General features: G+C 43.5%; 1 protein-coding gene across 1 annotated transcript in view; it reads left to right on the forward strand.

Annotated features, from left to right (window-relative positions):
- LOC124606114 (carbonic anhydrase-related protein 10-like) overlaps nt 1-20,490 on the forward strand; it is a 719,303-nt gene that overhangs the window by 57,742 nt on the left and 641,071 nt on the right. Inside the window, exon 5 of the mRNA XM_047138077.1 lies at nt 15,273-15,409. Coding sequence (XP_046994033.1) covers nt 15,273-15,409 — 137 coding nt within the window. The remainder of the gene's footprint in view (nt 1-15,272; nt 15,410-20,490) is intronic.

The raw sequence follows: 20,490 nt of genomic DNA on the forward strand, positions 1-20,490 counted from the left end.
TACTGCAACCAGTGACACTTTTGGCAGAGGATGACAATCCGGTCAGTCAGTCTCGACTAACCTATTAGGACCACAACACGGAGCTCAGCTGTGCGTTGCTAATTTGCTCCAGACCCCACTCTTTTCTCCATCTAAAACCACTTGTTCATTGTGTTTCATGTTTTCCTTATCAGTTACAACAAATCGCTGTCAATATTTATACTCTATGTCTCCTAGAATCATTGAAGGCACCACTTTCGCTTAAAGAGGACAATAAAAGTAGGTTCCTCATGAAAGCAGTAGTACCTAGGCCATGAAATGGCCAGTGCTTCAGTGGCAGTAAGGAAATTCAACACGTTCGTTCTACAGTACGTCAAGGAATATGTTACAGCTCGAAACATTCATAATTCTCTCTGCAGCTCACTTTCTGTTCTACATCGACATCTACAAACATATTCTGGAGCCAACGTATGATGCTTGGCGGAGTGAAACCTGAGCCACCACTAATTTCCGATCCTCTTTCAATCGCAAATAGAGCTAGGGGTAAACGGCTGTCTATATGCCTCTTCACAGTCCCTAATTTCCCTCTTCGTCGTGGTTCTTACCTGAAACGTACATTAGCGGCAGTAGAATCGTTATGGATTCAGCCTCAAATTCCCTTTCTCTAAATTTTCTCTGTAGTGTTACTCAAAGAGAACGTCGCCTTTCCTCCTGGACCTACCATCTGAGTTTCCGAAGTACTTACATGTTAATACAACCTAATGGTAACCAATATAGCACCCTGCCTCTGAATTTCTTCGATGTCTTCCTCTAATTCGACCTGGTGCGGATTCCTTTACAGATGAACCGCACTTTCCAAAAATTCTCCCAATAAACCGAAGTTGACCATTCGCCTTCCATACTACAATTCTAGCATGCTAGTTGAATTCCATACCCCTTTGAACCGTTGCGACACATATTTAATCAACGTGCCTACCTCAAGCATCACTCTACTAATGTTATATCTGAATATTACGGGTTTCTTTTTCCCTCTCATCTGCATCAATTTATATTTTTCTACATTCAGAACTAGCTACCATTCATCACACCAAATACAAATTTTGTCTAAGTCATCTTGTATCCTTCTAGAACTCAAGGACACCTTCCCTTGCACCACAACAAACAGACACAGTCGGCTAGTTATCCTGTCCACCAGATCATTTATGTTTACAGAAAGTAACAGTGGGCCTATCACACATCCCTGGAGCGCTTCTGAGCATACCCTTGTCTGTGATGAGCACTCTCCGTCTGGAATACGTACTGGGTTTTATTACTTAAGAAGCCGTCGACCCATTTACATATCTGGGAACCTATTGCGCATCCTCGTAACTTTGTTAAAAGTTTTCAGTGGGGCGCCGTGTGAAATGCTTTTCGGAAACTTAGGAAATTGGAGTCTGTCTGTTTGCTTCATCCATGGTTTTTACCATATGACGTGAGAAAATTGCAAGATGAGTTTCGCACGAGTAATGCTTTCAAAAATCGTGCTTGTACGTAGACAGAAGGTTTTTCATCACAAGGAAATTAATTATATTCGAACTGGGAATATGTTCAACAATTCTGCACCACACCGATGTTAAGGATATTGGTCTGCAACCATGCGCGTCCGTTCCTTTACCCTTCTTACACACAGGAGTCACATGCGCTTTTTTTCCATTAAGTTGGTCTTCGCGCAGGGTGAGACAATCGCGATAAATGTTACCTAGTACAAACAAACTCACTCCGAATAGGCCTTGAGCGCCCAACAGTACCAACCGGCCGCCACGTCATCCTCAGCCCTTAGGCGTCACCGGATGCGGATACGAAGAGGCATACGGTCAACACACTTCTGCCCCTGTCGTTGTCAGTTTTCGTGACCTGTGCCGCTACGTCTCAATCAAGTATTTCCTCAATTGGCCTCACAAGGGCTGAGGCCACTCCGCTTGCCAACAGCACTGACCTGGACGGTGACCCACCCAACTGCTAGCCAAGCCCGACTGCGCTTAACTTCGGTGATGTGACGCGAACCGGTGTTACCATTGCAGCAAGGCCGCAGGCTAATGCTGTAGAACACTCTTTGATAAAGCGAAGTGGGATTCCATCCGGGTCTGGTAAGTAATTTGCTTCAGTTCATTAGTAACTGAATTCATGTTTTCCTTTTCTTCCTCTACATCTCCTTCTTCTCTTACTCCTCCTCTTCCTCCTCCTCCTCCTCCTCCTCCTCCTCCTTGGCACTCTTGCCATTTACTACGGGTCCGATTTTTCAGTATTTTACGAACTTTATTTTCCTAATTGCATTTTGTCTGGATACACTTCCTAACGCCACAGTTGTCAAGGTAAACTAAGCGAGGAAAGTCTTGTGTAGCATCTGTTAGTGAATCTGTGTGATAGTAATTTTAACTGTTTGTGTACCGTGTTTTATGAGGCGGACTGTGAGAAACAGCCGAGGATTTTCCTAAACGAGGGAGGGAGACAGCCTAAAAGTGACACTCATGCTTGCTGATGCACCGGCCCACGGTCGTTAGGACTCGCTCCAGCTCAACTTTATCTCGTACCGCTCAGAGTAGAGAGCACTGGGCTTTACGCTGCACAAACAAGACATGTTTTGTTTCTCACAAGGAGAGCTCCCCAATGATGCAATCGACTTTCTGAAACCACCTATATGGTGGTGTAGGTTAAGAGCTCAGGTACCACACACTCAAGTCATTGACCCTGGGGGCCCTTGTTTACGAGTAAAAGCCGAAAACAATTTAGCCTGTTCCTCTATTGCATTAAATTAGCCGTCCATTCTCGACTGCCATGGCAGCGTAGTGCGTAGCGATCAGTAGCGTAACAGAGTGGGAAACCGAGGGTGGCGGGTTCGAATCCAATCACGCTTCTATACTTTCTCCTTTCATCCTACATTTTATCTTTCTTCAGCTATTTGCTTCAAATATAAAGTCTTTAAATCTTCTAAACCTTTGCCAAGTCATTTTAACCATCTAACTAACTTTTTTAGTTATTCTCATTTCTCCATTGCGCTCAAAATCATTGGTGGATTTACAGGTTGTTTATGGTGGACGAGAAAATCCGAAAATTAACATATAGTTGTACAGAAAGGCTTACCTCCTCATACAAACCCTCTTCTTCATCCTCGCTGTTTAAAATCAGGCCATTTCCTGAACGCTAGTGCATCAGAATTTATATCATCAGGAGGGTTTCCAGAAATGACAGATCTGTCCTCGTAAATAGACAATCTATAGCGTAACGCATTCGTGAATGTTGATGAATTTGCGTTGTCGGACATTTTAAAAGCGGCACACTCATAAAACAAATGTAAGAGGAAAACGCAAGAAATAAACCAAAAGAACTCATTTGTAACTGGTAAGCGCAGATCTATCAATGATTTTGAGCCCAATGGATAAATGAGAACAAATAAGAAAGTCCATACGATGGTTAAAATGACGTGGCAGAGGATTAGAAAACTTAAAAAACATTATATTCAAGGCTACCTGGGTTCTTAACCTAGAACACCACTAGAACAACACTAGAAATCTACTCTGTAGGAATCAGCATGGGTTTCGAAAAAGACGGTCATGTGAAACCCAGCTCGCGCTATTCGTCCACGAGACTGAGAGGGCCATAGACACGGGTTCACAGGTAGATGCCGTGTTTCTTGACTTCCGCAAGGCGTTCGATACGGTTCCCCACAGTCGTTTAATGAACAAAGTAAGAGCATATGGACTATCGGACCAATTGTGTGATTGGATTGAGGAGTTCCTAGATAACAGGACGCAGCATGTCATTCTCAATGGAGAGAAGTCTTCCGAAGTAAGAGTGATTTCAGGTGTGCCGCAGGGGAGTGTCATAGGACCGTTGCTATTCACAATATACATAAATGACCTTGTGGATGACATCGGAAGTTCACTGAGGCTTTTTGCAGATGATGCTGTGGTGAATCGAGAGGTTGTAACAATGGAAAAGTGTACTGAAATGCAGGAGGATCTGCAGCGAATTGACGCATGGTGCAGGGAATGGCAATTGAATCTCAATGTAGACAAGTGTAATGTGCTGCGAATACACAGAAAGATAGATCCTTTATCATTTAGCTACAAAATAGCAGGTCAGCGACTGGAAGCAGTTAGTACCATAAATTATCTGGGAGTACGCATTAGGAGTGATTTAAAATGGAATGATCATATAATGTTGATCGTCGGTAAAGCAGATGCCAGACTGAGATTCATTGGAAGAATCCTAAGGAAATTCAATCCGAAAACAAAGGAAGTAGGTTACAGTACGCTTGTTCGCCCACTGCTTGAATACTGCTCAGCAGTGTGCGATCCGTACCAGATAGGGTTGATAGAGGAGATAGAGAAGATCCAACGGAGAGCAGCGCATTTCGTTACAGGATCATTTAGTAATCGCGAAAGCGTTACGGAGATGATAGATAAACTCCAGTGGAAGACTCTGCAGGAGAGACGCTCAGTAGCTCGGTACGGGCTTTTGTCAAAGTTTCGAGAACATACCTTCACCGAAGAGTCAAGCAGTATATTGCTCCCTCCTACGTATATCTCGCGAAGAGACCATGAGGATGAAATCAGAGAGATTAGAGCCCACACAGAGGCATACCGACAATCCTTCTTTCCACGAACAATACGAGACTGGAATAGAAGGGAGAACCGATAGAGGTACTCAAGGTACCCTCCGCCACACACCGTCAGGTGGCTTGCGGAGTATGGATGTAGATGTAGATGCAGATGTAGGTGGTTGCAAAAAGTCGATTGCACCACTGGGGACTACTCCTTGTCAATGATTCGTAATCTCCATGGTTACTCACATTTTTCTGAAATGTCTCGTAGAATCAGTAGAGAAACCATTCGCACCTAAGAAGCCAATAAAAGTAGGTTGGTCTTGGGAAACATGAAACCCCCAGAGCGGCAGTAATGTACATGAAAATAACAAAAATCATGACAAAATTTAAACACGAAGAATGCGGACAGGCGAGAAACATGAGATACAAGAGTGAAAAGAGCAACTGTAAACGCTACCATCAACATTCATGAAGTAGACGTTTCCTAAAACGAGGTGGTTATTTACTAATTGTTGTTATATATCGCTAATACGCAAAGAGAGAGCCACAAATATCTTACAATGTTGAAAATATGCTTGCTTTCATGAAGAACATTCCAAAATACTAAGTGAACTTCTTCGTGTTTTACGACTCGCAAGATGTTTGCTATATTTACGTTATTTCTCTGAACGAAGTAATTGCTCCACAACAATCCTAGTAAAAGTTGCTCTAATATAAACATGCGGATTATGAAGTTTGATATTTGTTACCAAATTTTTTTCAATGAATCTATAGTATGATGCAAAGATTTTGTAACTAGCCGAAATGATGTAGGAGACACACATGTATGAAGATGTAAAGGTTTTCCAGAAAGAGATTCTTGTTAAGGGACATAAATAATGTAGTCGTAGTGGCACACAAACAACGCTGAGCTAAAATTTTCCAGACTGGAGTGATGTACCAGTCACCTTTCTAGGACTGACACGTTTATCATTATCTAAAGGAGATCAGCAGTTGGAGTTAGAATATTTAGTGTTAACTTCAGTTTGGGAGGGAAACCAGGCGGAATTGCTCAATCATGATATGTGGACCGCTGTGGAATTGGGTTTACTAGAGAATGAGTAATGTACAGTACTGGAACGTCATGCAGGATGAATTTTGATTATTCAAGTAAAATATAAGTACTTCCTCAAGAATTACCATCCATTCGCTTTGCATCTTCCCTCTGAATTTAATGCTTTCTTATCTCTTTTAAAGCTTTGCCATTTCTGCCTTTTAGTTAGGTTTAGAAAACGTATAATGCAGGAAATTACAAAGGCAGAAAAAGTTAGTACACTAATAACATCGCTTACACATCAGAATCATGTAACTTGGGATGCATAAACTAGAAATAATTACTTTTAAATGCATGAAGGCTATACGAAAAGAAAGTCCGATCGGGCGTGAAATAGTAAAACTCCGATGAAGCTTTACACAGATTTGTTGGGCAGTGTGTGTAACAGGCCATCGACCACGTCAAGTCACACTTTTAAGTTCTGAGCGCAGAGTAAGCACCCTGTAAAGTAGTGCCTTCAGCTAGGTACGTGTGCACGCTGAGAGATTTCGCTTGATGTCATGCAGCCCACATAAGATAACTATCATGCGTTTCCACTTTCATGACAATTATTCGTCGCCCTCTACAGGGGCAATGAAAATGCTACTGCACCAGTTTTGGTGGGAGGTATTTGACAACCCACATTACAGCCCGTAATTGGTTCTCCTGAGCTTCAGCTCTGCTGACATGAACTCCTGGCTATGAAGAAAACATTTTGGAACACACAAATAGCTGTGGGTCAGCGTAGAGAATTGGCAGAAAGCGCAGGCAGCTGCCTTCTATAACTATCGTATTGGAGAGTTGGTAGAACACAACGACAAATGTCTCAGTCGGAGCGGCGACTATGTAGAGAAGTAGCTGGAAGCTGTAGCTAACTTGCAAATAAAATATTTTTGATTTTCACAGTGGTTTCCATTTCGCGACCGATTGGACCTTGCTTCCCGAATAGCCCTTGTAATCCCATTGGATCGGCTAACTGTTTTCTTCTAGTAGACAATACTTCTATCTTTGTTAGACATTTACGTACATTGGTAAACGGTGTTTCTTTTTAAAATGACCTCCAGACGTCATCTACACAACCAACGTTTAATAAATGAGAAATGGGAATTGTGTATTACAGATACGACATTGTAATGTTGACCCCAAAATCGCCTCATACACAGGCGAGCTTAGTGATCTAATGTTAAGGTTCGAGCCTTGAGACCGGAAGGTCGCAGCACCGAACCACGGCCAAACATCGTAATTCTTCCATCTGCCTTTGCGATACTTATCCTCTCAGTGACGTGAAGATAAGCCAGGAAAGACACGTGGTTCGGGTTCCACGTCAAACTCTAGGTCCCCTTCGACGATAGGATAGCTGTGGTTGGGTAAGGGCGTGAAAGTTATCGAAGTGGCGTCCAGTTGAAATACACTCCTGGAAATGGAAAAAAGAACACATTGACACCGGTGTGTCAGACCCAACATACTTGCTCCGGACACTGCGAGAGGGCTGTACAAGCAATGATCACACGCACGGCACAGCGGACACACCAGGAACCGCGGTGTTGGCCGTCGAATGGCGCTAGCTGCGCAGCATTTGTGCACCGCCGCCGTCAGTGTCAGCCAGTTTGCCGTGGCATACGGAGCTCCATCGCAGTCTTTAACACTGGTAGCATGCCGCGACAGCGTGGACGTGAACCGTATGTGCAGTTGACGGACTTTGAGCGAGGGCGTATAGTGGGCATGCGGGAGGCCGGGTGGACGTACCGCCGAATTGCTCAACACGTGGGGCGTGAGGTCTCCACAGTACATCGATGTTGTCGCCAGTGGTCGGCGGAAGGTGCACGTGCCCGTCGACCTGGGACCGGACCGCAGCGACGCACGGATGCACGCCAAGACCGTAGGATCCTACGCAGTGCCGTAGGGGACCGCACCGCCACTTCCCAGCAAATTAGGGACACTGTTGCTCCTGGGGTATCGGCGAGGACCATTCGCAACCGTCTCCATGAAGCTGGGCTACGGTCCCGCACACCGTTAGGCCGTCTTCCGCTCACGCCCCAACATCGTGCAGCCCGCCTCCAGTGGTGTCGCGACAGGCGTGAATGGAGGGACGAATGGAGACGTGTCGTCTTCAGCGATGAGAGTCGCTTCTGCCTTGGTGCCAATGATGGTCGTATGCGTGTTTGGCGCCGTGCAGGTGAGCGCCACAATCAGGACTGCATACGACCGAGGCACACAGGGCCAACACCCGGCATCATGGTGTGGGGAGCGATCTCCTACACTGGCCGTACACCACTGGTGATCGTCGAGGGGACACTGAATAGTGCACGGTACATCCAAACCGTCATCGAACCCATCGTTCTACCATTCCTAGACCGGCAAGGGAACTTGCTGTTCCAACAGGACAATGCACGTCCTCATGTATCCCGTGCCACCCAACGTGCTCTAGAAGGTGTAAGTCAACTACCCTGGCCAGCAAGATCTCCGGATCTGTCCCCCATTGAGCATGTTTGGGACTGGATGAAGCGTCGTCTCACGCGGTCTGCACGTCCAGCACGAACGCTGGTCCAACTGAGGCGCCAGGTGGAAATGGCATGGCAAGCCGTTCCACAGGACTACATCCTGCATCTCTACGATCGTCTCAATGGGAGAATAGCAGCCTGCATTGCTGCGAAAGGTGGATATACACTGTACTAGTGCCGACATTGTGCATGCTCTGTTGCCTGTGTCTATGTGCCTGTGGTTCTGTCAGTGTGATCATGTGATGTATCTGACCCCAGGAATGTGTCAATAAAGTTTCCCCTTCCTGGGACAATGAATTCACGGTGTTCTTATTTCAATTTCCAGGAGTGTAATTGGCTAACAGACGGCTGAACATTCCTCTTGAGGGACTGTCAGCCACCAGTCATGCCATTTGAATATACTTCACCATTACACACATACACATACACACACACACACACACACACACACACACACACTACAAGCGTGCGCGGTACAGTATACCCACTAGCGTCATCTGAAATTTATCCAGGGTTGGGGGTTGGACGGCGGGGTTGGACCAGACACTATAACTTAAATTTTATATATGAAGGACTTGGTCAGTTTCGAGATTTGTGATGGAAAAAGAACTAAATTTTATAGGTGACACAAAAACCTTACTAAAACCCAGAGAGTAAAAACTCCGTATGGGATATTTCGAAGGACGAGGGAGGAGGTTAAAAGTCCCCCCCCCCCCCTCTTCATTATGAATACAGAATTTAAACGGAATCAGATAAAGTTGACGATTCAGGCAGCTCAGGACCACGTTAAGATCTCTATTATATCTCTTTACATCCATCATTCCCCGAAACTCTTTCATTTTCTCAAAATGAGCTCTTTCCCTCTCATCTGACCGTTTGACCCCAGTTCTTTCCCTCTACGTTTCGTCTTCCTAAAAAAAACCTTTAAATTTCTGGACTGCCAATCTGAATTTGACTCTGTTGAATAAGGCCTCCTACTCAATCTACATTTCTTGAAGTCGTGTTTGGTTTTACCATGTTATCTGTTTGCCTGTTTTGGAAGAACATGTGGATCTCCTTTGTTAATCTGTCTTCTTTCATTCCCTCTAGATATCCACAGAGCATATCACGTATTTTCGTAATCCCATCAGTTATTTTAAGGCAGAATGTATACACAGGGTGAGCACAAAATCTTGCCCTGATTATAACAATTTATTACAGAGTAATCGTTTGACATAATAATTTACATTTGATGCCGTTATATAGATTAGTGTTACTAGTTTGTTTTTAAGACCACTTACGTTAGTAAACCTCAACGTGTGTTCCCTTGGTAGCTCGGAGAACGTCGAGGCGGTATTCCAGTTAACGCCAGGTGTTTCGTAACATGTGTTTGTCACAGCCTTCAGTTCGTCGACGTCAGCAACTGGTGTGACGAAGACTCTGTCCTTGATATAGCCGCCGAAGAAAAAGTCAAGGGGCGTTATGTCTGGAGAGTGGGGTGGCCAGGGTGTCGGACCGTTCCTTCCAATCCACCGATCCGGAAATGTTTCATCCAGCAAAATCATGTACTATCAAAGTCCAGTGGGGGATGGGGGTGGGGGGTGGAGGTGCTCCATCATCCTAGAAAATTATCCATGGTTGATATTCTTCTAACTGTGGGGCTTTGATAGTGCGTGATTTTCTGGATGAAACATTTCCGGATCGGTGGATTAGAGGGAATGGTCCAACACCCTGGCCACCCCGCTCTCCAGACATTACGCCCCTTGAGTTTTTCTTTTGTGGCTATATCAAGTCTTCGTCACACCAGTTGCTGACGTCGACGAACTGAAGGCTAGGATACAAGCTGCTGTGGGTACTGTGTCAGAACACATGTTACAAAACACCCGGCGGGAACTGGAATATCGCCTCGACGTTCTCCGAGCTACCAAGGGAGCACACGTTGAGGTTTACTAACGTAAGTGGTCTAAAAAAAACTAGTAACACTAACCTATGTAATGGCATCAAATTGTAAATTATTATGTCAAACGGTTATTCTTTAGTAAATTGTTATAATCAGGGCAAGACTTCGTGCTCACCCTTAATATCCTTCTTTGGTTTCATAAGCAAAATACCATATTTATTCGTGATTGAACCTAATTTTATTCGAAAGATATTCGTCTCTGTGTTTTACAAATCGTCTAATGCCATTTTGCATTTGTGACCAGTAGAGGATTTCTGGTTTTACAACGGTATTACGATGCCTTAATTTAACATCTGAAGAAAAAGATATTTTTAGTACAGATTTCTCATGCTCAACTATGCTCTTTTCCTGTGTATATTTCTTTTTCTTAGAACTTCGTCAGATCATTCCTCTGAGGTTCAGATCCTTTAAGAATGAAAAATATCAAGAAGTGCCATTGCGCGATGTCTGCTTGTAAGTTATCCTATTAGGCTCGTAAACAGAATTGTATCAGATCTGTAATAGGAACTGAACGGAATCTGAGATTCGAAAAGAATCGCCCACCGCTGTTATACTCTTTTCATGGCGGGAGACATCCTGATTAATATTCTAAGGAAGAAAAGCGGTTCAGTATCGATTCATTAAGTTTTAATGCAAAATGCTACATGCGCTGGCAATGAATTATTCCACACAGTTTCAAGAACAATACTTGAATTTTTAGTATACGTTGTACCTGCGGCAGGAGGGAGAAACAGCTTGCTGAGAGTTCAGCGTAAATGGGAAATGGAGTACTCGGTATTGTCCCTGTTTGCGGAGAATGTTAAAAAACGCCTGACAACACAAAGGTGTCTCTAGATTACTAACAACAATGAAGAAAATATTTTATTGTCCAAAATAGACGAATTCCACACACAAATAAAGGTAAAAAGAACTCATTGTAGATGCGGCGCACTTTTCTGAATTGAGTGAACAGATTTAAAACCTTTGAGCGTATTAGACTTTACTGGCCTATGAATTGCTCTTGCAACTTTGGGTAAGTTTGAAACTACGTCACCGAACCTGTCGTATGATAGAACTGTATGAGTTGCTGCACAAAAAAATAATAGATAAATAAATAAGTAAATAAAAAAATAAAAATAAAAATAAAATAAAAAAGTGCAACATCTCAGGTTAAAACCTAAATTTTGCAAAACCATATTGTTGTAACTAGACCTATTCCATATCTATTTATCATTCTGATGAGACAACATTCATACAACAAGAGGCATTTTGTACAGTGTAAGAGCGCAATACATACCAGGCCAATAGTCCATTGAAATTTCCCGGTTCTGCCCCACATAGATCTTGTTCCCCTTCTTTCGTTATGGTCTCTACCCGCTGTTTTCCCCCATTCTTGTTCAAGGCTACTAGGAGTTTAGGGGGGACAGTAGAGAAACTTTGGTGAAGGAATCCGTGTCCAGAAACGTAGCGTTTCGAAGTAAAATATGTTTGAAGATCACATCTCTTTCAGATCTCACACTCATTCCATCCATATATTCGTCCAGCCCACACACCCAGTAATTTTTACCTTTCTCAGTCAAGTTTGTCCTGCCCTCATAGTGTGACACAGCTCTCCCCTGGGTCATCGCTCCCGTTTCTCGCCACCTCTCTGACGGCCTTGTATTTAAGTCAATATTTCTCCTTTCCTCTTTCTCTAGTTAATCTTCACTACAGCCGCCTAGTGTTAACGTCTCAGTAACATGCTGTATTACATTCATCACCGTTGTCCTATCGTGTGTGATTCTTGTATCTTTGTTTTTACTGCTTATATATGCAGTTTCACAGTTCCTTTTCAAGGCTTCTAGGAGTTTTAGGGGGGAAGGGGGGGGGGAGGACGGTAGAGACACTTTTGAGAAGGAGTCCCTGTCCAGAAATGTAGCGTTTCGAAGTAAAACACGTTTGAAGACCACATCTGTTTCAGATCTCTCGCTTCACACTCCGCACACAGCGGAAACAATGAACTTTGAACCGCGCGCTCTACAAGAGCCCATAGCATTGGCAATACTTCGGGTACTCGTCGTCGGGTTCTCTTCTACGCAGGAGGAATTTACTTTTCAAAGTAGAGAGTTCGGCGCGTCCGTGAAGTGTCAGAGTCAATCGTGCAAGTTGTGAAAATGTCAGTTTAACGACAGTCGTTAGCGCAGTGCTACTTAAACTACAAACGAATCACCTCTTTCCATTCGGAGTATTTGCAGTCTGTGTTCAAGTTTAGCCAACAGCGCTTTCGTACCTTTGGCTAGTCGCTTACATTCAATCTTTTATTTCGACCTCGCACTCGCACAGCGTTTGTCGCTTGTACGTCGTGTTTCGCCAATACGACTCTTGCTATTCTCGACACTCGCCCGTCCTTCGATGCCTGTCTCGTTTGAGAGCTACTGATTGAGTCGAGGTGTTCCTGCTATATTGTTAAAGGCACAGTAAATGGATGAGCCTGTGTGCACGCGACAAGTATATGGATCCTTAAACCTGGGTTAACTTCTATTGGACTTACGGTTTCAAATTTTAACTTGGCAGAAGATAATGGAACCAGTAATATTTTTACGTATGCGCGTGACAGAACTAGGAAAATTTAACGAAAAGCTGGCCTCCTACAATTTGTGTTCGTGAATCTTCTGACAAACACAACACAGGAGTTAGATTCAGAGGAGCTGCATAGAAAGAGGCTGAAATCAAGACAGATATAAAACCGGGAGATGGGCTGTGACCAGTTTTGTTCATCGTGCACAGTATGAAGTGATCGGAAAGTGATGAGCAGTTAACGATGAAATGGTTTTGTCATGTAGGGTGCCTAGCCTTCGCAAAGGTCCAAACAAAAAACCCAAGAACGTAAGCAAGGTAGCCACAACGGTGGCACTGACGACTGCCTATAGCAAAGCGAATCACACTGGCAAACCGAGCGAGGTGGCGCAGTGGTTAGACACTGGACTCGCATTCGGGAGGACGACGGTTCAATCCCGCGTCCGGCCATCCTGATTTCGGTTTTCTGTGATTTCCTTAAATCGCTCCAGGCAAATACCGGGATGGTCCCTTTGAGAGGGCACGGCCGACCTCCTTCCCCATCCTTCCCTAATCCGATGAGACCGATGACCTCGCTGTCTGGTCTCCTTCCCCAAACAACCCAACCCAACCCAACACACTGGCGATTGGCAAACACGAGAAGGCACTGCGAAAAATACGTACAAATACAAGTGCCTTCGAGAAACAGGGTCAGTGAGGTGATAATAGAAAGGTTGAAAAATATATATCTAAAGGATGTTTCATGGTGGCTACTGTAGCCCTGGGGTTATTGAAGGACGTAGTAGATAAAATTTTAAAGAGGAAATCTACCATCTGGATACGAATTACAGTTTTCTGTAAAACGCTGCAGTAGGACTGAATGACAAATGATTCTTTTACACTGAAGAGCCAAGGAAAAACTACTACACCTGCTTAATATTGTGTAGGACCCCCGAGGGCAAGCAGAAGTGCCGCAACACGACGTGTCATGCACTCGAGTAATGTCTGAAGTAGTCCTGGAGGTAAGTGACACCATGAATCCTGTAGGGCTGTCCACAAATCAGTACGCGTACGAGGGGATGGAGATCTCTCCTTAACATCACGTTGCAAGCCATCCCAGATATGCTGAATAATACTTATGCCTGGGGAGTTTTGTGGGCAGCGGAAGTGTTTAACCTCAGAATATTCTTGGAAGCACTCTGTAGCAATTCTGGACGTGTGGTACGTCGCATTGTCCTGCTAGAATTGCCCAAGTCCGTCGGAATGCACAATGGACTTGAATGGATAAAGGTGACCAGACAGGATGCTTACGTACGTGTCACCTGTCAGAGTCGTATCTAGAGGTATCAGGGGTCCCGTATCACTCCAACTGCACACTCCACACCGTTACTGAGCCTCCACCGGCTTGAGCAGTCCCCTGCTGACATGCTGGGTCCATGGATTCATTAGGTTGTCTCCATACTGGTGTAAGTCCATCCGCTGGATACAATTCGAAAAGAGACTCGTCCAACCAGGCATTGTGTTTCCAGTCATCAACAGTCGAATGTCAGTGTTGCCTGTCCCAGGAGAGGCGTAAGGCTTTGTGTCGTGCAGTCATCAAGGGTAGACGAGTGGGCCTTCGGCTCCAGAAGCCCATATCGATGATGTTTCGTTGAATAGTTCGCACGGTAACACTTGTTGATGACCCAGCACTTAAATCTGCAGCAATTTACGGAAGGGGTGTACTTCCGTGACGTTGAACATTTCTCTTCAGTCGTCGTTGATCCCGTTCTTGCAGGATCTTTTTCAGGCAGCAGCGATGTCAGAGATCTGATGTTTTACCGGATTCCTGATATTCGCGGTACACTCGTGAAATGGTCGTACGGGAAAATCCCCACTTCAACGCTACATCGGAGATGGTGTGTCCCATCGCTTGTGCGCCGACTATAACACCACGTTCTCTGTATTTGAATTAGCATGCCTATACCAGTTTCTTTGGCGCTTCAGCGTACGTCTCGCTTGGTCAGGCTGTCTGAAGTGCTCAGGAGATTCATATACACACCCAATTCCACTCTCCTGGAGGAACTACAGTATATTCTGTTTACAGATTTCTCCAGAGGATATAACAGAAACATACTGGTCAAGGATCAAAAGGTAACATTGTAGACACTCCGTCGCGCAGTAAGGATTCTGGTTTGCAGTCACAATTTCTCGGTGAAAGATTCTGATTTAGGTAATGCTGAAAATTAATTAAAAATATACATTCGGAAAAATTATGTATAATGGATTTAAGCACAGGCTCTAGTTTCGTTAAAAGCCACATAAAATAACGACCAAAATCTTTGTAATCGAGCAACAGTTTTCCGTGGAGAAAGATTTTGAGGAAACACAGCTCGGCAATAGCTGACTGCAGCCTGTGATTTCACTTCTATGAACATCAAAACATCCAACACGAGACAGCTGCTGAAGACATAGTTTTGATGACTTGTAAAAGTCGAAATAGAACACGGCTACCAGTTTGTAAACATTATGATAGTCACTGTTCATAGCCCTTTTTATTTTGACATCCATGTTTCTCACTTCTCCAAGCAATACAGCTAGTCAGCAATACTTCGATAAACTTGAGACTTCTTATATACGGTTAATCTGATTATTTGGACCAAGGGAAATCAAGGTTATAAGCAAGACTATCTTTGTTTGCAGGTCCAGCGTTCTGGGGTCTAATCAACCCTGAGTGGAGCCTCTGCAACAAGGGCCGGCGCCAGTCGCCCATCAACCTGGAGCCTAACAAACTGCTCTTCGACCCAAACCTGCGCGTGCTGCACATCGATAAGCACAGGGTGAGTTACGACAAATTTCCCTTGGTAATGGAGCTAGGATCTGGTCAATCTGTGTGAAATAATCAAAGTGGGCTGAAAGAAATATGACCAAAGCAGAAATCCCTACCTACTGACAGAAGTTTTCAGCACGAATAGGCTATTGTTGATACCAGTGTAACTTAGGTTTAAGGATATCCGATATGCTATCATCAGGTTGCTTCCCTAACAGCTACCCATTGCCTGCTGCAGAGATTTTTCCGTATTTTGTTAATTTTTTCACTATTTCCACTCACCTCTTTTTTCCACATTCATTCAGAGGGCACTTCTTCGATGATTGTCATTATCGGTATGCCGATCTGAGTGGTATTCGGGTCTCACCTCTTGATGATTTCCTTTCATCTTGAGTGGTCATAACAGTAACTAATAAAGACATATCCGTTGTATACGTTTTCTGAATTTTGGTAGTGGTGAGCATACACGTGAAATAAGTAAGGACACTTCTCTTAGGGCAGGCCAACTACTACGAATACTTCTCATGGAACTGGAGATAACTAAACCAAATGAAATATTCTGCTGGGCATGAAACCTGCAACACCGGGAAGGATAGCAAATAAAGAAAATTTACTTATTGTGAACATACGTTATAGTAAAAAGACTATATATGATCCAATTTTTAGATGAATTGGAGCTGCGCGTGGTTCGAAATTCAGTATCGAAAACTGTCATGGTTTGGCAGCAATAACGCCTCTAATTAGGCTGGGCATCAACTCGAACTGATCTTGGGTATATAATTCTATACTTCTCCCAAAAACCAGTATGTAAGTGAATTTAACCTAGTCACAATTAATAGTGAGAGAGACACACCATTGAAACCCAGTGCTGAATTTAATGAACGCAACGGATTTGCTAATCTTATAAATTATTTTCTTCCTAGCGGCGAATCTTAAGATGGGAGATTGGCATAATAGTTACCATTAAAAAGGATTAAATGTGATTATAGACTCAAGATTTAAATGCGCTCCATGATTTAGTATAAAAATATTTTGCAATCGCAAGGCATTCAAAACAATTACGAAATTATCAACGTTTCAGTGACATACTTTCCGATGAGACCTGCAAAATTAAGACTGTCAGTTGGCAAAGTTACTAAATGGATTGGAGTTCCATAATAATGTCTCATGTGATTGTTTGAAATGCATTGCAGCTTGACTTTATGACGATTTCAGTGACTGTTCGTCTTGATCAAGAGCCTAAGAATCCCAAAGATCTGATGATACACTGACGAGCATGAGGCAGTGAAAACTATCATCAATTTGACTGACAGACCCATGCTGGTCCTATTATGCTGAAGCCGTAAGCGACGCTCAGCATAATCTTCGATGCAACACGAGCAGAATGTAGCCACCACTTCTAGCTGCCATGAAGTTCGATGCTCTGCAATTGCTGACTGCAGTCTGTGACTTCACTTCTGTGAACATCAAAACATCGAGCACGAGACTACAACTGAAGACACAGTTTGCGTTGTTTAGCGATGACTGGTAAAAGCCGAAACTGCGTACAGATACAAATTTATGAATATAAATGCGGACGTTGCGGCTACAAACGTTAATGTGATAATCACTGTCCATTGTCCATTTTTATGTAGCCTTCCATGTTTCTCACTCCTCTGAGCAACACAGCTCGTCAGCTGAGGACTTGAATATTGGACTCCAGATGGCTTCTGTAGTTGAGAGTGCAGCGCGGAGAGCGCCAATCTCTTCACCTCCAAGCCCCTCAACGAAGTTTCTCCTTTTCCAGTCTGTTAAAAGCTACATTCTCACTTCTTCATGACAACAAAACGCGAGCATAAAACCCCTAAAAAATTACTAAAGCTCACTAACAGCATAATTGTTTAACTGAATAGTGCACCAAGAAATGGCGAAACATCAACAAGCCAATAAGCTGAATTTCTCCTCTCTCCGTTTCAAAAACTTCCTGCAAAGTGTTATGTTCTCCTAGCATCGCTTCTATCGCACCAATCAGCGTTCTCACAACCACCAGATAGCCTCACGTAATTCGTCCGCTGAAATATTGGAAAAAGCTGTCCATAAGGCTAGTCACCGACTCTGCTGCAGCTTTTCAACCTTTAATAGGTCAAAGCTGTTACGCCACGATTTTGGAAAGTCATGAGATATTTATCTGCTGATGCTCTTCTCTTAACACGACCCTTGCACCAGCTACGCACTGACAGACATCCAAAGTGGACATAATGTGTAGGACAATCAAACAATTTAAAATCAAAGAAGGTGAAACAGTCTATAGTAAACTGAGTGAAAGTCTAAATCGGCAATAGCCTTTTATTGTACTTTTCCCTGTATGACGACCGGTTATCCACATTGGAGCCATGCTAAAACATGCGGAATAGACCTTGCGCCAGCACACCGCCCGGCTAAGCGACTTTCTCCTCGACAAGGCGAGACCGTTGCACCTGTTGCTCTCTTCCACTATAGTTCTGCAAAACCCTGCTTGCTCTGGGCTCCTTATGGATCATTTCATTGGGCGTCGCTACAAGTCAATTTATAACACCACCATATTATTGAATTAGCAATACAATGAAGACGTTACTCCTGTGAAAGGATTTTAATTTTGATCATGACTGTGTGTTATGACTAACATATTCGAACGTTTCTCCAACGATTACTACTGAAAGGAAGCAATGGCAGAACAGATCCAAGTAAGATACTATATAAAATAAACAAAAATTGTATAAAGGAAATAGGTCACCAGCCTGGTAACACAATGTTGCACTAAGTACTAAAGTGCGCGTCATATATCTTGGCGGCCGAGTTTAGGTTCGTTCTGCGCATCTGACGTCACAAAAAACAGTCAGCCAATGAACAGAGAACGACGTTGCCAGATCTCGACTGCAGTGCAGAGCACGGGCGAGTGTCTTCAGTTTTAGAAACGTTCCGTCATAAATAAAGTAATAAAACAAAAGCAATGTCTTGATAGCAGACTTTCTTTTATAGAAAGTTTGGAAAAAGCATTCTTTATACCAATTGCTTCATATTCTATTAATTAAACCAAACAAGCAATAAGACTCCTAATTCAGGCAATAGCAAGGAAAGGTGTTTGTTTCAATCTCACGAACTGCTTTTTCGCAATAAAGAACAGCGGTAATTGTTTATTTCCTATTGTACTTCGACGAAGCGTGAGTAATTCATAGTCATACCAACAGTGTTTATAAGTAGTTGCGTGAGGTGTTAGACTCCTTATGGAGTTAAACTATTTGATGAGCTGAGGTAGCGGAACGGTTAAGGTGTTGGGCTGCCCAGTGAAAGGTTATGAGTTCAAACCTTGTGTGGTGTGTAAAATTTAAAAACAATATTGGAGTGCCTTAGTTCACGAATTTTATTCGTTTGAATGAAATTTCTAGTGCTTTGCCTCTTCATTAACTTTTTCGCTGCTGCAGACACGTGCTCCTCGCATTCCGCGCTGTGCGCGATTTTGTCATCACTGCACTTCTCGCCTGTGCAGACACATGGTGTTCCCACTGCTTTGACACACTTATAATTCGATTTCACAAAAACTATTTGGCCAAAAAATTTGATTTTTACACCTCTTCTTGACTGATACCTTCCCCCCATAAATGACTTAATTTTGTTTTGATGTGCAGCATTAAATGTAGTAAACCATTGCACGAAATTTTGAAGAGTTTGCAGAGGTAAAAGTCCATAGCGTATACTTTCCGTATGGTCGATTTTAGTTGCCACAATGTTGAGAATGAAATGTGGACAAGATACCTAAATTTCATATAATATTTACTGTATAACAATATCTCATTTAATTTAAGTACCACGTAGGTGTCGTATGTAATATTGAGAAATATTCCGTCTTTCGCGACTGTAATAAAAGTTTTATTTACACACGGCGCGTTTGGCTTTATTTTAAAGCACTTCCATCGGTGAAAGGTATGGCACATACACAATGGTATTCATGTTCTATTTCTTGTTTTTGTTCCACAGTCGCAGTTTTACCAATGGTATTGAAATATACTCCTGTTCTGCAACTGTAATAAGCGACTTATTTAGACCAGACGCGTGTCTCTCTTTTGAAGCATCATAAGAGGACTGTATTTTGTGTTCTCCATTGCCAAGTCACCCTTCGTAGTTTTGTGCTGCGGTAGCACAATATTCAACGTTTGTGTTGGCTCATCGGTGTTTTAGCAAATAAATGCCGTTTGTGTGTGCCACACACAAAATTATATTTGACATAGCTCTGAGCACTTCACTGACAGACGGTATATTCAAGTCCTTATGTTTTTGTAAGTCCACAGTTTTGTTTAATGTATTTTGTCTACTTCCATTTGATTGATTGAAGTGCTTTAAAATAAAGCCAAACGTGCCCAGTGTAAGTAAAACTTTTGTTACAGTCGCGAAAGGTGGAATATTTCTCATTATTACATACAACACTTATGTGGTACTTAAATTAAATGAAATACACTCCTGGAAATTGAAATAAGAACACCATGAATTCATTGTCCCAGGAAGGGGAAACTTTATTGACACATTCCTGGGGTCAGATACATCACATGATCACACTGACAGAACCACAGGCACATAGACACAGGCAACAGAGCATGCACAATGTGGGCACTAGTACAGTGTATATCCACCTTTCGCAGCAATGCAGGCTGCTATTCTCCCATGGAGACGATTGTAGAGATGCTGGATGTAGTCCTGTGGAACGGCTTGCCATGCCATTTCCACCTGGCGCCTCAGTTGGACCAGCGTTCGTGCTGGACGTGCATACCGCGTGAGACGACGCTTCATCCAGTCCCAAACATGCTCACTGGGGCACAGATCCGGAGATCTTGCTGGCCAGGGTAGTTGACTTACACCTTCTAGAGCACGTTGGGTGGCACGGGATACATGCGGACGTGCATTGTCCTGTTGGAACAGCAAGTTCCCTTGCCGGTCTAGGAATGGTAGAACGATGGGTTCGATGACGGTTTGGATGTACCGTGCACTATTCAGTGTCCCCTCGACGATCACCAGTGGTGTACGGCCAGTGTAGGAGATCGCTCCCCACACCATGATGCCGGGTGTTGGCCCTGTGTGCCT

This window comes from Schistocerca americana, chromosome 3 (genome assembly GCF_021461395.2).
Source record: "Schistocerca americana isolate TAMUIC-IGC-003095 chromosome 3, iqSchAmer2.1, whole genome shotgun sequence".
In the NCBI taxonomy this organism is placed as follows: domain Eukaryota; kingdom Metazoa; phylum Arthropoda; class Insecta; order Orthoptera; family Acrididae; genus Schistocerca; species Schistocerca americana.